Source organism: Paramisgurnus dabryanus, chromosome 5 (genome assembly GCF_030506205.2).
Source record: "Paramisgurnus dabryanus chromosome 5, PD_genome_1.1, whole genome shotgun sequence".
Taxonomy (NCBI): domain Eukaryota; kingdom Metazoa; phylum Chordata; class Actinopteri; order Cypriniformes; family Cobitidae; genus Paramisgurnus; species Paramisgurnus dabryanus.
The window spans coordinates 42701757-42714330 of NC_133341.1; the positions used below are offsets into that span (position 1 = coordinate 42701757).

Here is a 12574-nt window from a genome sequence, read left to right on the forward strand (position 1 = left end):
ATTGACGATATACATACATGTTCCTCATTTGTTTTGGTGTATTCAGTGACTAACTGGATTTGTTTTGTAAACCTTAAATAAAAGTAAGTATTTTGGATTTCATTTGTAATATTTACAGAACACATTCTCTCAGTTCTTTTTGACAAATAAATTCCAAGAATTATTAAAGAAGTTCCCCGTCTGACTGCTGTGTTTTGACAAGACTGTTTGTACCAGGATAAGGAATTTATAGAAAATGTTAAGGTGAGTGTGTCTGCTGCATTCTGTTAATGACACAGGTGTAAATAAAGTTTTTTGACATTTAAGGATTAGTCAATTTTCTTAAAAAAATCCAGATAATTTACTCACCACCATGTCATCCAAAATATTGATGTCTTTCTTTGTTCAGTCGAGAAGAAATTATGTTTTTTGAGGAAAACATTGCAGGATTTTTCTCATTTTAATGGACTTTAATAGAACCCAACATTTAATACTTAACTCAACACTTAACAGTTTTTTTTCAACTGAGTTTCAAAGGACTCTAAACAATCCCAAACGAGGCATAAGAGTTTTATTTAGTGAAACGATTGTCATTTTTGACAAGAAAAAAAAATGCACTTTTAAACCACAACTTCTCGTCTATCTCCGGTCCTGAAAGCGCCAGCGCACCCTCACGTTAATGTGTAGTGACGTAGAAAGGTCACGTGTTACATATATGAAACGCACATTTGCAGACCATTTTAAACAATAAACAGACACAAAGACATTAATTAGTATCATTCCACATTCAAAAACGTCGGAACGGTCCTCTTTCTCCATACTTGTAAACACTGGGGCGTTCGTCCTCTGTGACCTCTTGATGTGATGACGTATTGCGTGAGGTCGTGCTGGCGCTTTCAGGACCGGAGATAGACGAGAGGTTGTGGTTTAAAAGTGTATATTTGTTATTTTTCTTGTCAAAAATGACAATGGTTTCGCTAGATAAGACCCTTATGCCTCGTTTGAGATCGTTTAGAGTCCTTTGAAACTGCAATTTTAAACTGCATTAAAACTGTTAAGTGTTGGGGTCCATTGAAGTCCAGTAAAATGGGAAAAATCCTGGAATGTTTTCCTCAAAAAACATAATTTCTTCTCGACTGAACAAAGAAAGACATCAACATTTTGGATGACATGGTGGTAGGTAAATTATCTGGATTTTTTTTAAGAAAATTGACTAATCCTTTAAGGTACACGGTCAGCGTTATTTCTTTAAACAAGTTTACGTAACTTGTAAAATAAAGACGCACGGAGGCATCAAATTGGGTGTTGTTTTCATATTGCTGAATCAAATGTAAGTTTAACCACGGTTTAAAACATTATCTTAACTGTTTCAAAATACATGCCATTAACATAGTTAACGCATTTTACTGTACAAACAATACTGTATAACATAACATAATTACAAAACAAGCAAATTATTGCATGCCCATACAGTACAAAGCATGATTATTTATTTAGATTTCAGAATGAGCACGTTCGTCATTAATCCTACATATGCTGCCGTCTGTCCGCTGATCTGATACTGTAATGAAGATGAATGTATAGTAACTTACTGTTTAAAAAGTAAAATGTTTAACTTTCAATAAATAAATATGTACATGTCTAGGACGATTGCATTGTAATAATTTACAGGGAGACTACAGACATATAAAAGCGGAGACTGGTAAAGTTGGGATGTTTTATCATTAAAATCTGATAACAACCTATTCATTAAATATAATGTTTGGACATACAAACATGGCGGCACGGTGGCTTTACAATTATTATGTCATGCGCAATCCAGTCATTTATATACAGTAGATCAGTGGCCCAGCCCTAATATCCCCCACATCTAAATGAGAAGTAAAGCAACATCCGACCGATTTATTTATCTTATGATCTGTTTATCTTATAAAGAACCACAACCGGGTGATTCAAGCACACTTTAGAAACACAACTCACTGCAGAACTTGTGGAAGTCCGTCTGTATCTCCTTTCTGGAGTTAAGGAAGATTCTTCCCTTCTCTGTTCCTACTGCGATCACGCTGTCTTCATGCACGGTGACACAGGCCACCTCTGCGTTTAGTTTGGACATGGCGGAGCACTGCAAACACATTTCAAGGGCGTAAGCCACCAAAATGCAGCGTAATAATCGCATGCCGTAAGTAGTCAGTGCCGGAGTCTTACCACAGAGTCCAGAGCTGACACAAGGCTGGTGAGGATCTCTTGTCTGGCTGACACATGAGAAACTTTGAGCTCCGACCGAGAGTTGGTCCTCATCCCATCACAGCCCAGCTTCCGAATCTGTGCCATTCTCCTGCCGGACAAAAAAAGAAAAGGGAACGCAGGATTGAAAGATCACTCAGAATACAAACTTAATTACTTATTAACATAAAAGCTAATGCACTGTTTGGACTGCTAATGGAGCTTATTTCAGGATAGATGATGCCATATTTTATTAGACATGAATGAAAGCTGTGAGTTATAGTACAGTCAGTTCCACAGTTCATATAAATCGCATTTTAACATTTATACGGCATTCTAAATTAATTTACTTCCATAATAATCACATATTTCCAAATGGAACAGGGAATTTAATGAAAAAAATGATACTTGATTGACTTGTAACTAACTGAATGGTGGAAAGCATGGCAGGTGGTGGAAGGGGTTAAAAAAATGATTGGTGAGAAGTGCTGCAAGTTTTTACATTTTGATAAAATATTATCAAGGCATTTCTGTCTTGGATGTTAATTCATCAATCATGTACAGTATTGCTATAATGGCATATATTATATAGTGTTACAATTAAAGGAATATTCAATTTTCTTAAAAGAAAATCCAGATAATTTACTCACCACAATGTCATCCAAAATGTTGATGTCTTTCTTTGTTCAGTCGAGAAGAAATTATGTTTTTGGAGGAAAACATTGCAGGATTTTTCTCATTTTAATGGACTTTAATGGACACCAACATTTAATACTTAACTCAACACTTAACAGTTTTTTTCAACGGAGTTTCAAAGGACTCCAAACGATCCCAAACGAGGCATAAGGGTCTTATCTAGCTAAACGATTGTCATTTCTGACAAGAAAATTAAAAAATATGTTTTTTTAAACCACAACTTCTTGTCTAGGTCCTTTCCTGCGTGACCTAACGTAAATGCGTAGTGACGTAGGGAGGTCACGTGTTACATATATAAAACGCACATTTGCGGACCATTTTAAACAATAAACTGACACAAAGACATTAATTAGTATCAGTTGACATACAACAACGTCGGAACGGTCCTCTTTCAACACACTTGTAAACACTGGGGCGGAGTTTCGCGTTCGTCCTCTGTGACCTCTTGACGTCATGACGTATTGCGTGGGGTCACGCTGGCACATCACGACCGAAGAGATAATCGAGAAGTTGTGGTTTAAAAGTGCATATTTTTTATTTTTCTTGTCAAAAATGACAATCGTTTCGCTAGATAAGACCCTTATGCCTCGTTTGGGATCGTTTAGAGTCCTTTGAAACTCCGTTGAAAAAAACTGTTAAGTGTTGAGTTAAGTATTAAATGTTGGGCTCTATTAAAGTCCATTAAAATGAGAAAAATCCTGCAATGTTTTCCTCAAAAAACATAATTTCTTCTCGACTGAACAAAGGAAGACATCAATATTTTGGATGACATGGTGGTGAGTAAATTATCTGGATTTTTTTTAAGAAAATGGAATATTCCTTTAACTCTTTCCCTGCCATTGACAAGTTATCTTGTCAATTAAGAGAAAATATTTGCATTAAAAAAGTGCATTTTTATGTTAATCTGCAATACCGCGATTACATCCGCAATTTATAAAAAGGCAGAAGCCAAAACGTTATTTACTAATTTTAAACTCTGTGTATGTTTTGATAATCATTCTGAATCTGATCTCTAACAAAATTCCTTCACAAAAATGCAATTATTTCAGCTTTTTGCTACAATTTTTTTTTTAAGAAAAATACCAATTTTTAAGAGTTTATAAGCGAGAAAAAATAAAGATAGGATGAAACGTTTTTCTTTTTAAAGGGATAGTTCGGCCAAAAACGATATTAAACCCATGATTTACTCACCCCCAAGCTGTCCGAGTTGCATATGTCCATCGTTTTTCAGACAAACACATTTTCGGATATTTTAGAAAATATTTTAGATCTTTCTGTTCATTAAATGTAATGTTACGGGGTCCAGCAATAGTCCACGACCTTCAAGTCCAAAAAAGTGCGTCCATCCTTCACAAATTAAATCCAAACGGCTCCAGGATGATAAACAAAGGTCTTCTGTGGGTAATCCGTGCGGTGTTGTTGTAGAAATATCCATATTTAAAATGTTATTAACGTTATAAACTACCTTCCGGTAGCGCCGCCATCTTAGACTCAGGAGAGAGTATTAGCGTAGTGTACGCACTTTTCTTAGTGACGTATGACAAATTCGGAGGGCGGGGGCAGCAGCAGCAGCAGAGAAACTCCGTACGCTGCGTAAGCTCTCATCCTGAATGCGCATCACTCCAAGATGGCGGCGCTACCGGAAGGTAGTTTATAACGTTAATAACATTTTAAATATGGATATTTCTACAACAACACCGCACGGATTACCCTCAGAAGACCTTTGTTTATCATCCTGGAGCCGTTTGGATTTAATTTGTGAAGGATGGACGCACTTTTTTGGACTTGAAGGTCGTGGACTATTGCTGGACCCCGTAACATTACATTTAATGAACAGAAAGATCTAAAATATTCTCTAAAATATCCGAAAATGTGTTTGTCTGAAAAACGATGGACATATGCAACTCGGACAGCTTGGGGGTTAGTAAATCAAGGGTTTAATATCGTTTTTGGCCGAACTATCCCTTTAAGTTTCATGTTTGTTTGTTTATTGTTTGTTTGAAAGCAGAGGGGCTATTCTTTCATTTTATATATTTGTATGTTTTTGTATTTTTAAAAGAAAATTTTCTTGGAAGGCATTTTGTGAAACTTTTGTGAAAATCATAAAAAATGCTGGAGGGCAACTTTTGAGTTAAAGGGATAGTTTACCCAAAAAATGAAAATTCAGTCATTGTTTACTCAATCTCATGTTGTTACAAACCTGTATAAAGTTCTTTGTTCTGATGAACACGAATGAAGATATTTTGAGGATTGTTTGTAACTAAACCGATCAGAAGTCCCATTCACTTCCATAGTATTCTTTCTTCCTACTATGGAAATCAATGGGGCCAGGGTCCGAAATTAACACCCGCCAAGCGCCAAATGCGGGTAGATTTTCCGTTTGGCGACTAAATTCAAAAGGCTACCCGCCACACTGGCGGGTAATTTTTATACCAAAATATTAATGCAATACAATGTGTTTGCCAGTAACTAATCTGGGAACGAGGTGAGCTAGCCACAGAACGTCTCTACGCTCCAAGTCACGCACTAGAGACGGTCTGTTGCTAGCTAGTACTGCAGGTAACTTGCGGTCTACAGCTATCTGCTGCATATTAGCTATCAAAATGCATCCCCGCCCTGCCCGTCGGGCTATCTTGACTTACAGGGACGAAAAAATATATTTAAATGCTTATGCATTCTTTCACAGATTTGGATGGGTAATAATGGTGTATGAAATTCAGGCATTGGGTATTTAAATTACGTTTGAGCGCGCGCTCGAGTTTTACTTTCACTTTCGCGCGAAAAGACGCAGTACAGGAAGCAATCCGTACTGATTTGTCATGAATTTGTTGGGCAAATCCTCCAAGTTCGTCCTGTCAGTCATTACTATCCTCACGTAAGAAAATTAAATCTCTCGCAGCAAGCTTTAAAGTATAGATTGTACGGGCAGTGAAGAGAGTGACTCTGTGCAGTTTCGCTCTTAAAGCGACAGTAGCCCCTGTTTTTCTGATCAAATGAAATTAATGTACATGTGACAAAAAAGGGCTGTTTATTATTCTGGCCGGTAAAAAATATGCTTGGCTGGTGGAGTTTTTCCTCTACCAGTCCCCGTGGCAGGTGAGCCAAAAAGTTAATTTCGGACCCTGAATGGGGCCACTAATCGTTTTGGTTACAAACATGGTAAATGTTAACTTTGTCAATGTTTTAGAGCACACTAGTTTATAGATATTCTTAAGGTTAACATATTTTTACCAATAGCCGATAAACGCAAATTCTGATTACATGGGGACTTTTTTAAGTTATCCTATTATCTTTTCGAAATATTTCAGCCGTATACAAAACATTTTGAAGGCTAGAAAAACCTTTAAGAAGCTTTTGAAAGTGATAGTAATACCCTCCTCACTGCTAATACGACAAAATCCGTCACACACATGTGAAAGTAGCTAATTACGATAAGCCTTTGTCAAGCAATTAAAGCTAGCTCAGATTATTGCCGTAAAACCCTTCATCCTTAATTTGTTCCCCTTGGAAGCAAGACGGGGCCTGGAAGCGTCAGACCTCTGAAGTGAACTACTTCACCCGTCCCCGTCAACAGACCTTGCCTGACCCCCGACTCCAATCTCAATTTCAGCCACGTCCCCTTGAACTTAAAGTCGCCATGAAAAAAATTTGCCATTTGTTTTGAAATATTGTGGTATTTTTTACAAACAACTTATTTATGAGCATCATTATTTTTAACATATAGGTGGGTGGGGTCCGGGAGAAGATTGCAGCGATTAGCCATTAGCAACATGACCCAACTTCAAACGATCCAATCAGATCTCAATAGACAAATTTAAATCCAGCCCTGCCTTATTTCATTTCAAAAGCCGTTTCACTCGGATATACGTCACCACGGGAAAAATAAGGCAATTGGTACTTCCGTTTCATGGCGACTTTAAAACCCTGTATACATGTTTACAGACTAGACTACGGAGGGTCCGAAAATGAGCAAAAAAAAAAAAAAAACCGGACGGAAGACGGTTTGAGGTATAAAAACAACCCTTAAATAAACAAACAAATAACCCAATCCTAATTCCGGACCCTGCGTTCACATGGCAACTGCAATCCGTTTCCTTGGAAACTAATCTCGAGGCATGTGAACAATGCAGCTCTGGCCTTTAATCTCTCCAGACACTGGGAGCCATTATCCCAGCCTCCGGGCAAAGCCAAAACCACAGACTGCACAGAGAGATCCCAGTACTACTATTACCCGTCTGAATCTCTCTCCACAATCTATGGGAAAGGCAGAGAGACTTCCATAAATCCTGCTACAACCTGAAGGGAAATAGTCCTGCTGGAGTATAATCTTAAAAGCAACAAACTGGCATACTGGAATTGTCAAATCAGGTGTTTTTGGTTGAAAGATTTGGTTGTGTGTATAATTTTGTAATCCTGAATTCGGGAATTCTTTGGAATCAGAAAAAAACTGTCATTTATTTCGTCAGCCATGAGAAAATGTTTAAAATCATGGAAGGGGAAAATAACATCAAACTTTTAGTTATTAATCTGCACTATTTAAAGTATCAATCATGTTTGTGTCATGAACGGCACTTGGTAAAATACATGCCAAAGTTTTGTTCCCTTAAAGGCTTAGTCAATTTTCTTTAAAAAAAATCTAGATAATTTACTCACCACCATGTCATCCAAAATGTTGATGTCTTTCTTTGTTCAGTCGAGAAGAAATTATGTTTTTTTGAGGAAAACATTCCAGGATTTTTCTCATTTTAATGGACTTTAATGGACCCCAACACGTAACAGTTTAAAATTGCCGTTTCAACAGAGTTTCAAAGGACTGTAAACGATCCCAAACGAGACATAAGGGTCTTATCTAGCGAAACGATTGTCACTTTTAACATGAAAAATAAAAAATATGCACTTTTAAACCACAACTTCTCTTCTATCTCCGATCCTGTGACGCGCCAGCGCGACCTCACGAAATACGTCATCACGTCAAGAGGTCACGGATGACGTATGCGAAACTACACCCCAATGTTTACAAGTGTGGAGAAAGAGGACCGTTCAGATGTTGGTGTTGATACAAATTAATGTCTATGCGTCAGTTTATTGTTTAAAATGGTCCGCAAATGTGCGTTTCATATATGTAACACGTGACCTTTCGACGTCATTGCGCAATTACGTGAAGTTGCGCTGGCGCGTCACAGGACCAGAGGAAGACGAGAAGTTGTGGTTTAAAAGTGCTTTTTTTCTTGTCAAAAATGACAATCGTTTCGCTAGATAAGACCCTTATGTCTCGTTTGGGATCGTTTAGAGTCCTTTGAAACTCAATTTTAAACTGCATTAAAACTGTTACGTGTTGGGGTCCATTAAAGTCCATTAAAATGAGAAAAATCCTGAAATGTTTTCCTCAAAAAACATAATTTGTTCTCGACTGAACAAAGAAAGACATCAACATTTTGGATGACATGGTGGTGGGTAAATTATCTGGATTTTTTTTAGAAAATGGACTAATCCTTTAAGTCCCTCACCAGAAATCCAGTGATAGTAATACTTGTCTTAGCATGCACCGATAAAAACATTGTGTAGAAAGGGTTAAGATCATTTAATAGCTTCATCTTGACAGATGTGAGTTTAACAAAACCCTTTGAAGAAAAACAGATGGGAAAGACTTCCTTATCCAATTTGCAGGGAAAACTACATTCATCCGACACCTAAAGCTCTGTGTGTGTAAATGATTTTATTCATACTTTACATTAAGCTCTGTCTGCGGTAGCCAAAAAGACACCACAGACACACTATAACAAATATGTTTTCTTGAATTTCAAAAACACACAAAGAAATCTGGTGACTCTCCTAAAAAAATACCGGAAACCTAGGGGTCCAGACTGACATGCTTAAACGCTCAGATTAATGACTTCCTCTTTGTTAGGAGCTGGCCTTGCCAAGACCTTTTTTTATCATTCTCTGTTCTGGAGAAGGCATAGCTAATGTAGCTGGTTCTGTACTTCTTGAATTACTGCCTGCACGGGGCATTTTACTGGCATCTCAATAAAGGCTATCGTGGGTTTATGAGAGGTTTTGCCCTAAGAGGCTTGTGCCATTGATACTTCTCCTAACAGCCCTTACACATCGCATATCCCTTCATATAAACAACTGTATCTAAATCGTTCATCTGATCTGATGGTTGACTTTTAATTGGTCCTGATTCGCTGCAATCTGGTCTTTTTCCCAGAAGACACTCATACGTGTTGCATCCTGTGAGAACAAAAATATGGATGCCGCACATTGATCCTTTTCCACGGTACAAAACGATTATTCATTTTTTATAAAGATCACAAATTAAACTTTTAAAAGCAGAACTTGTGTAATGACATATTATTTGTGACCCTGGACCATCAAACCAGTCATAAGGGTCAGTTTTTTTATTGAGAATTATACACCTGAGAGCTGAATAAATAAGCTTGCCATTGTTAGGATAGGACAATATTTTAGTTGAGATACAAATACTTGAAAATCTGGAATCTAAAGGTGCAAAAAAATCAAGAATCACTTTCTGCGACTTCCTAACCCAAACCCCAGCTCTAACCCCAACTTCAGGCGAGAATAGTTTTAAAAGTGGACGAAAAACATGTAGAAACCAATGCAAAAAATAACATCCTAACGCAAACCCCGGATCTAACCCTAACCCCAAGCGACAATGATTTAAAAATAGGAAACAACGATGAGAAAATAAAATATAAAATGACATGTAAAAGAAAGTCGTGCCACAGACACGAACAGCCATTGATAGAAATTCGTGCTGGGAAGGACGAAAAAGACATTTGTCTCCAGAGACACGAAAAACAGCGGAAATTCGTGTCATCAAACACGACACACGACTTCCCGTGAGACTGTGTTGACCTATCTTATTGCAAAAAAAAAAAACGTTATTTTGTGTATTCGGTATAATACAATTTGCGTGGGTTATGGTTAAAAAAACACATTATTTCCACAAAGCGTACATTTTTCAGATTTTGTACAATAAAACAACTTAAAACAACACATTTAAATATAAGCCTAACTTAAAGGGGGGAAAAAAGCTAATTTTCCAGCTCCCCTAGAGTTAAACATTTGATTTTTACCATTTTTAAATTCATTCAGCTGATCTCCGGGTCTGGCGCTAGCACTTTTAGCATAGCTTAGAATGATCCATTAAATCTAATTAGACCATTAGCATCACGCTCAAAAATGATCAAAGAGTTTACAAAGTTTTGCTTTTTAACTCTTTGTTTCAAATTATGATGTCATACATTAGAAGAACAGCGTCACACACATGTTAGTCCCACATAGATGTGTAGGATAGAGACAAAATATAAACAAAAAGGTATCCTACACACTATTATCTTGCAAAAGATGAAAATATTTATTACAGCAATGTTTTGATCACAAGATTTTCATCAGGCATACAAATTATTAGGTCATGAAATCCTACAAGTACAGAGAGTACAAACTGCAACCTGTTGTCATTGTTACCCAATTCAAAATAATCACACAGTTTGAGTTCTTCTTAAGCGTTTTTCGACCCTTTAATTGCTAAGATATAATCTGTCCTGATCATCGGCTGCTTTCAAACAATCGGCCAATGTCCGGTAGTGGTAAAAATGGCTTTTATCTGCCTATACGGGTTATATGTGCATTACTAATGACCATATTCATACACTCTAAAAAACTGCATTGGGTCAAAAAGGGATGAGCTGGGTTACAGTTAAAGGCGGGGTGCATGATCTTTGAAAGCCAGTGTTGACATTTGAAATCACCTAAACAAACACGCCCCTACCCCTTTAGAATCTGGACCTTCTTTTGATAGACCCGCCCCACGTATACGCAACCCAGGTAACAATAGGTGTGTTCGACTTAAAGCAGTGCATATCGGTTAGTAATTTTGTTCGACTTGAGCTGGCGCTGAAGACATGTGACTGTGTCACATGGTTTTAAAGAACCGCGAGAGCATTTCGAGAGTAGCCGGCTGGCTCTCTCCAGAGCGGCTGCACGGCGTTCTGATGATGACACAGCTCTTCGTGATTGGTCACCTCACGGATGACAACGATCACATGGGTTTCATGTTTAATCCAACCTTAAGTTCAACGAATAAACATTATAAATTCATGTTTTATAACAGGAAAAAACTTGTTAATATGCATAAATAAAAACAATAAAATAAAAATAAAAAGAAGCGCTTGTTTGCCGTTATTTTTGGGCATACAGTATAAGCAGCAATTAAAATATTCAATATAACATGTTTCTGGTTGCAACTTTTTATTAAACGGTTTGTTTTTATCAAATTCACCATGTAATTCACTTCATTCGCGATTAAAAAAGGAAAGACGCCGCACACATAATTACGGCAAGCAGCAGGTGTCTGGCTTGATGGCTACGTCTTCAGCTCCTCCCTCAACTGCAAGCGGCAAACCACGCCGATCGGTCTGCGCAGCGCCGGATGATCTCAAACACACCTAATGTTGGTTAGTAGACACGCCCCTTACTGCTGATTGGCTACAAGTGTTTTTTGGTACTCTGCCCGACTCCCTTTTTCAAAGTGTTTTTCATAAATCATGCAAAACCCCAAAAATCATATTTGGCCCAACAATGGGTTAAAATAACCAAGCATTTCGGTTTGAAACAACCCAGCGGGTGTGACCTCGTCTCTTACTGACCCAATGCCAGGTTGAAAATAACCCAGCATTTTAGAGTGCACACTTTGATTTTAAGTGGTGCTCCTTTGACTCAATTGGGAGAGCATTGTGTTATGCCGCAAAGGTCACGGGTTTGAATCTAAGAGACCACCAGGCATGCCAATAAAAATGTACAGCTTGAACGCACAGTACAGGGTTCCCACACCTTAGTTAACTTCAAATTCAAGGACCTTTCAAGGACTTTCCAAGTCCAATACCCTCAAATTCAAGGACTTTTTTGTGGGGACACATTTCAAGTGATAGCAAGGTTACATCGTGTTACCTATTAAGATACATTGTTACGGGAACTCGCGCTGCGTCACTGCGGTGACACTTTGGGGACGCCTCCAGGGGTAAGTGCGTCTGAATGTGTATATCAAATTCAACCAATGGTGAGGCTTAACGACAAAGACAGGGTGAAGCGGGAGCCAGGAAGTATATCGCTATCTCAAATATTGCCAAAGACGGCATTACAGGGACACAGGAAGTATGGCAAGGGAGACACAGCGTCTCGTTCCCTTCTCAAGGAACAACAGATACATACGTAACCCGAGACGTTTTCATGTGTTAAAGCATTTTGGTATGAATCAACATTCGCATACAGAAGATATAAGCATTTAAAGCGAACAATAAAGATGTTATCCCACACTACATAGGGAATAATATGGATTTTTTTCCAGAAAATCTCTTGCGTTAAATAGATTCAAGCACTTGTGACCTGTTTCTACGTAGGTATATTTTTAAAAACTTCCCAAGGCCTTGAATTTTTTTCCCCAGATTCACAAACTTTCAAGGATTTTAAGGACCTAAGGGGACCCTGACCGTAAAGAGAAATTCACATTGATCTGACAGACGCCTACAAATTTGAACATTCAAAATATTTTACATTTAGACATTTTGCAGATGCTTTAATACATAAAGGAAACAATAAAGCAATTCATTTTAGATCAAGCGACTCAACGTTGGTGTTTGTTGCCATTTCTCGG

The 12574-nt window shown here is 37.8% G+C and overlaps 1 protein-coding gene across 4 annotated transcripts in view; it reads right to left on the bottom strand.

The window, feature by feature from the left end:
- The window catches only part of gtf2ird1 (GTF2I repeat domain containing 1), a 29739-nt gene that overhangs the window by 15725 nt on the left and 1440 nt on the right, over nt 1-12574 (bottom strand). For all 4 annotated transcript variants that reach the window (XM_065284234.2, XM_065284233.2, XM_065284230.2 and 1 more), the window contains exons 2-3: nt 2185-2314; nt 1960-2101 (exon numbers count right to left, since the gene is read on the bottom strand). In XM_065284234.2, the coding sequence (XP_065140306.1) occupies nt 1960-2101; nt 2185-2310 (268 nt within the window). In that variant the 5' untranslated portion in view covers nt 2311-2314. The remainder of the gene's footprint in view (nt 1-1959; nt 2102-2184; nt 2315-12574) is intronic.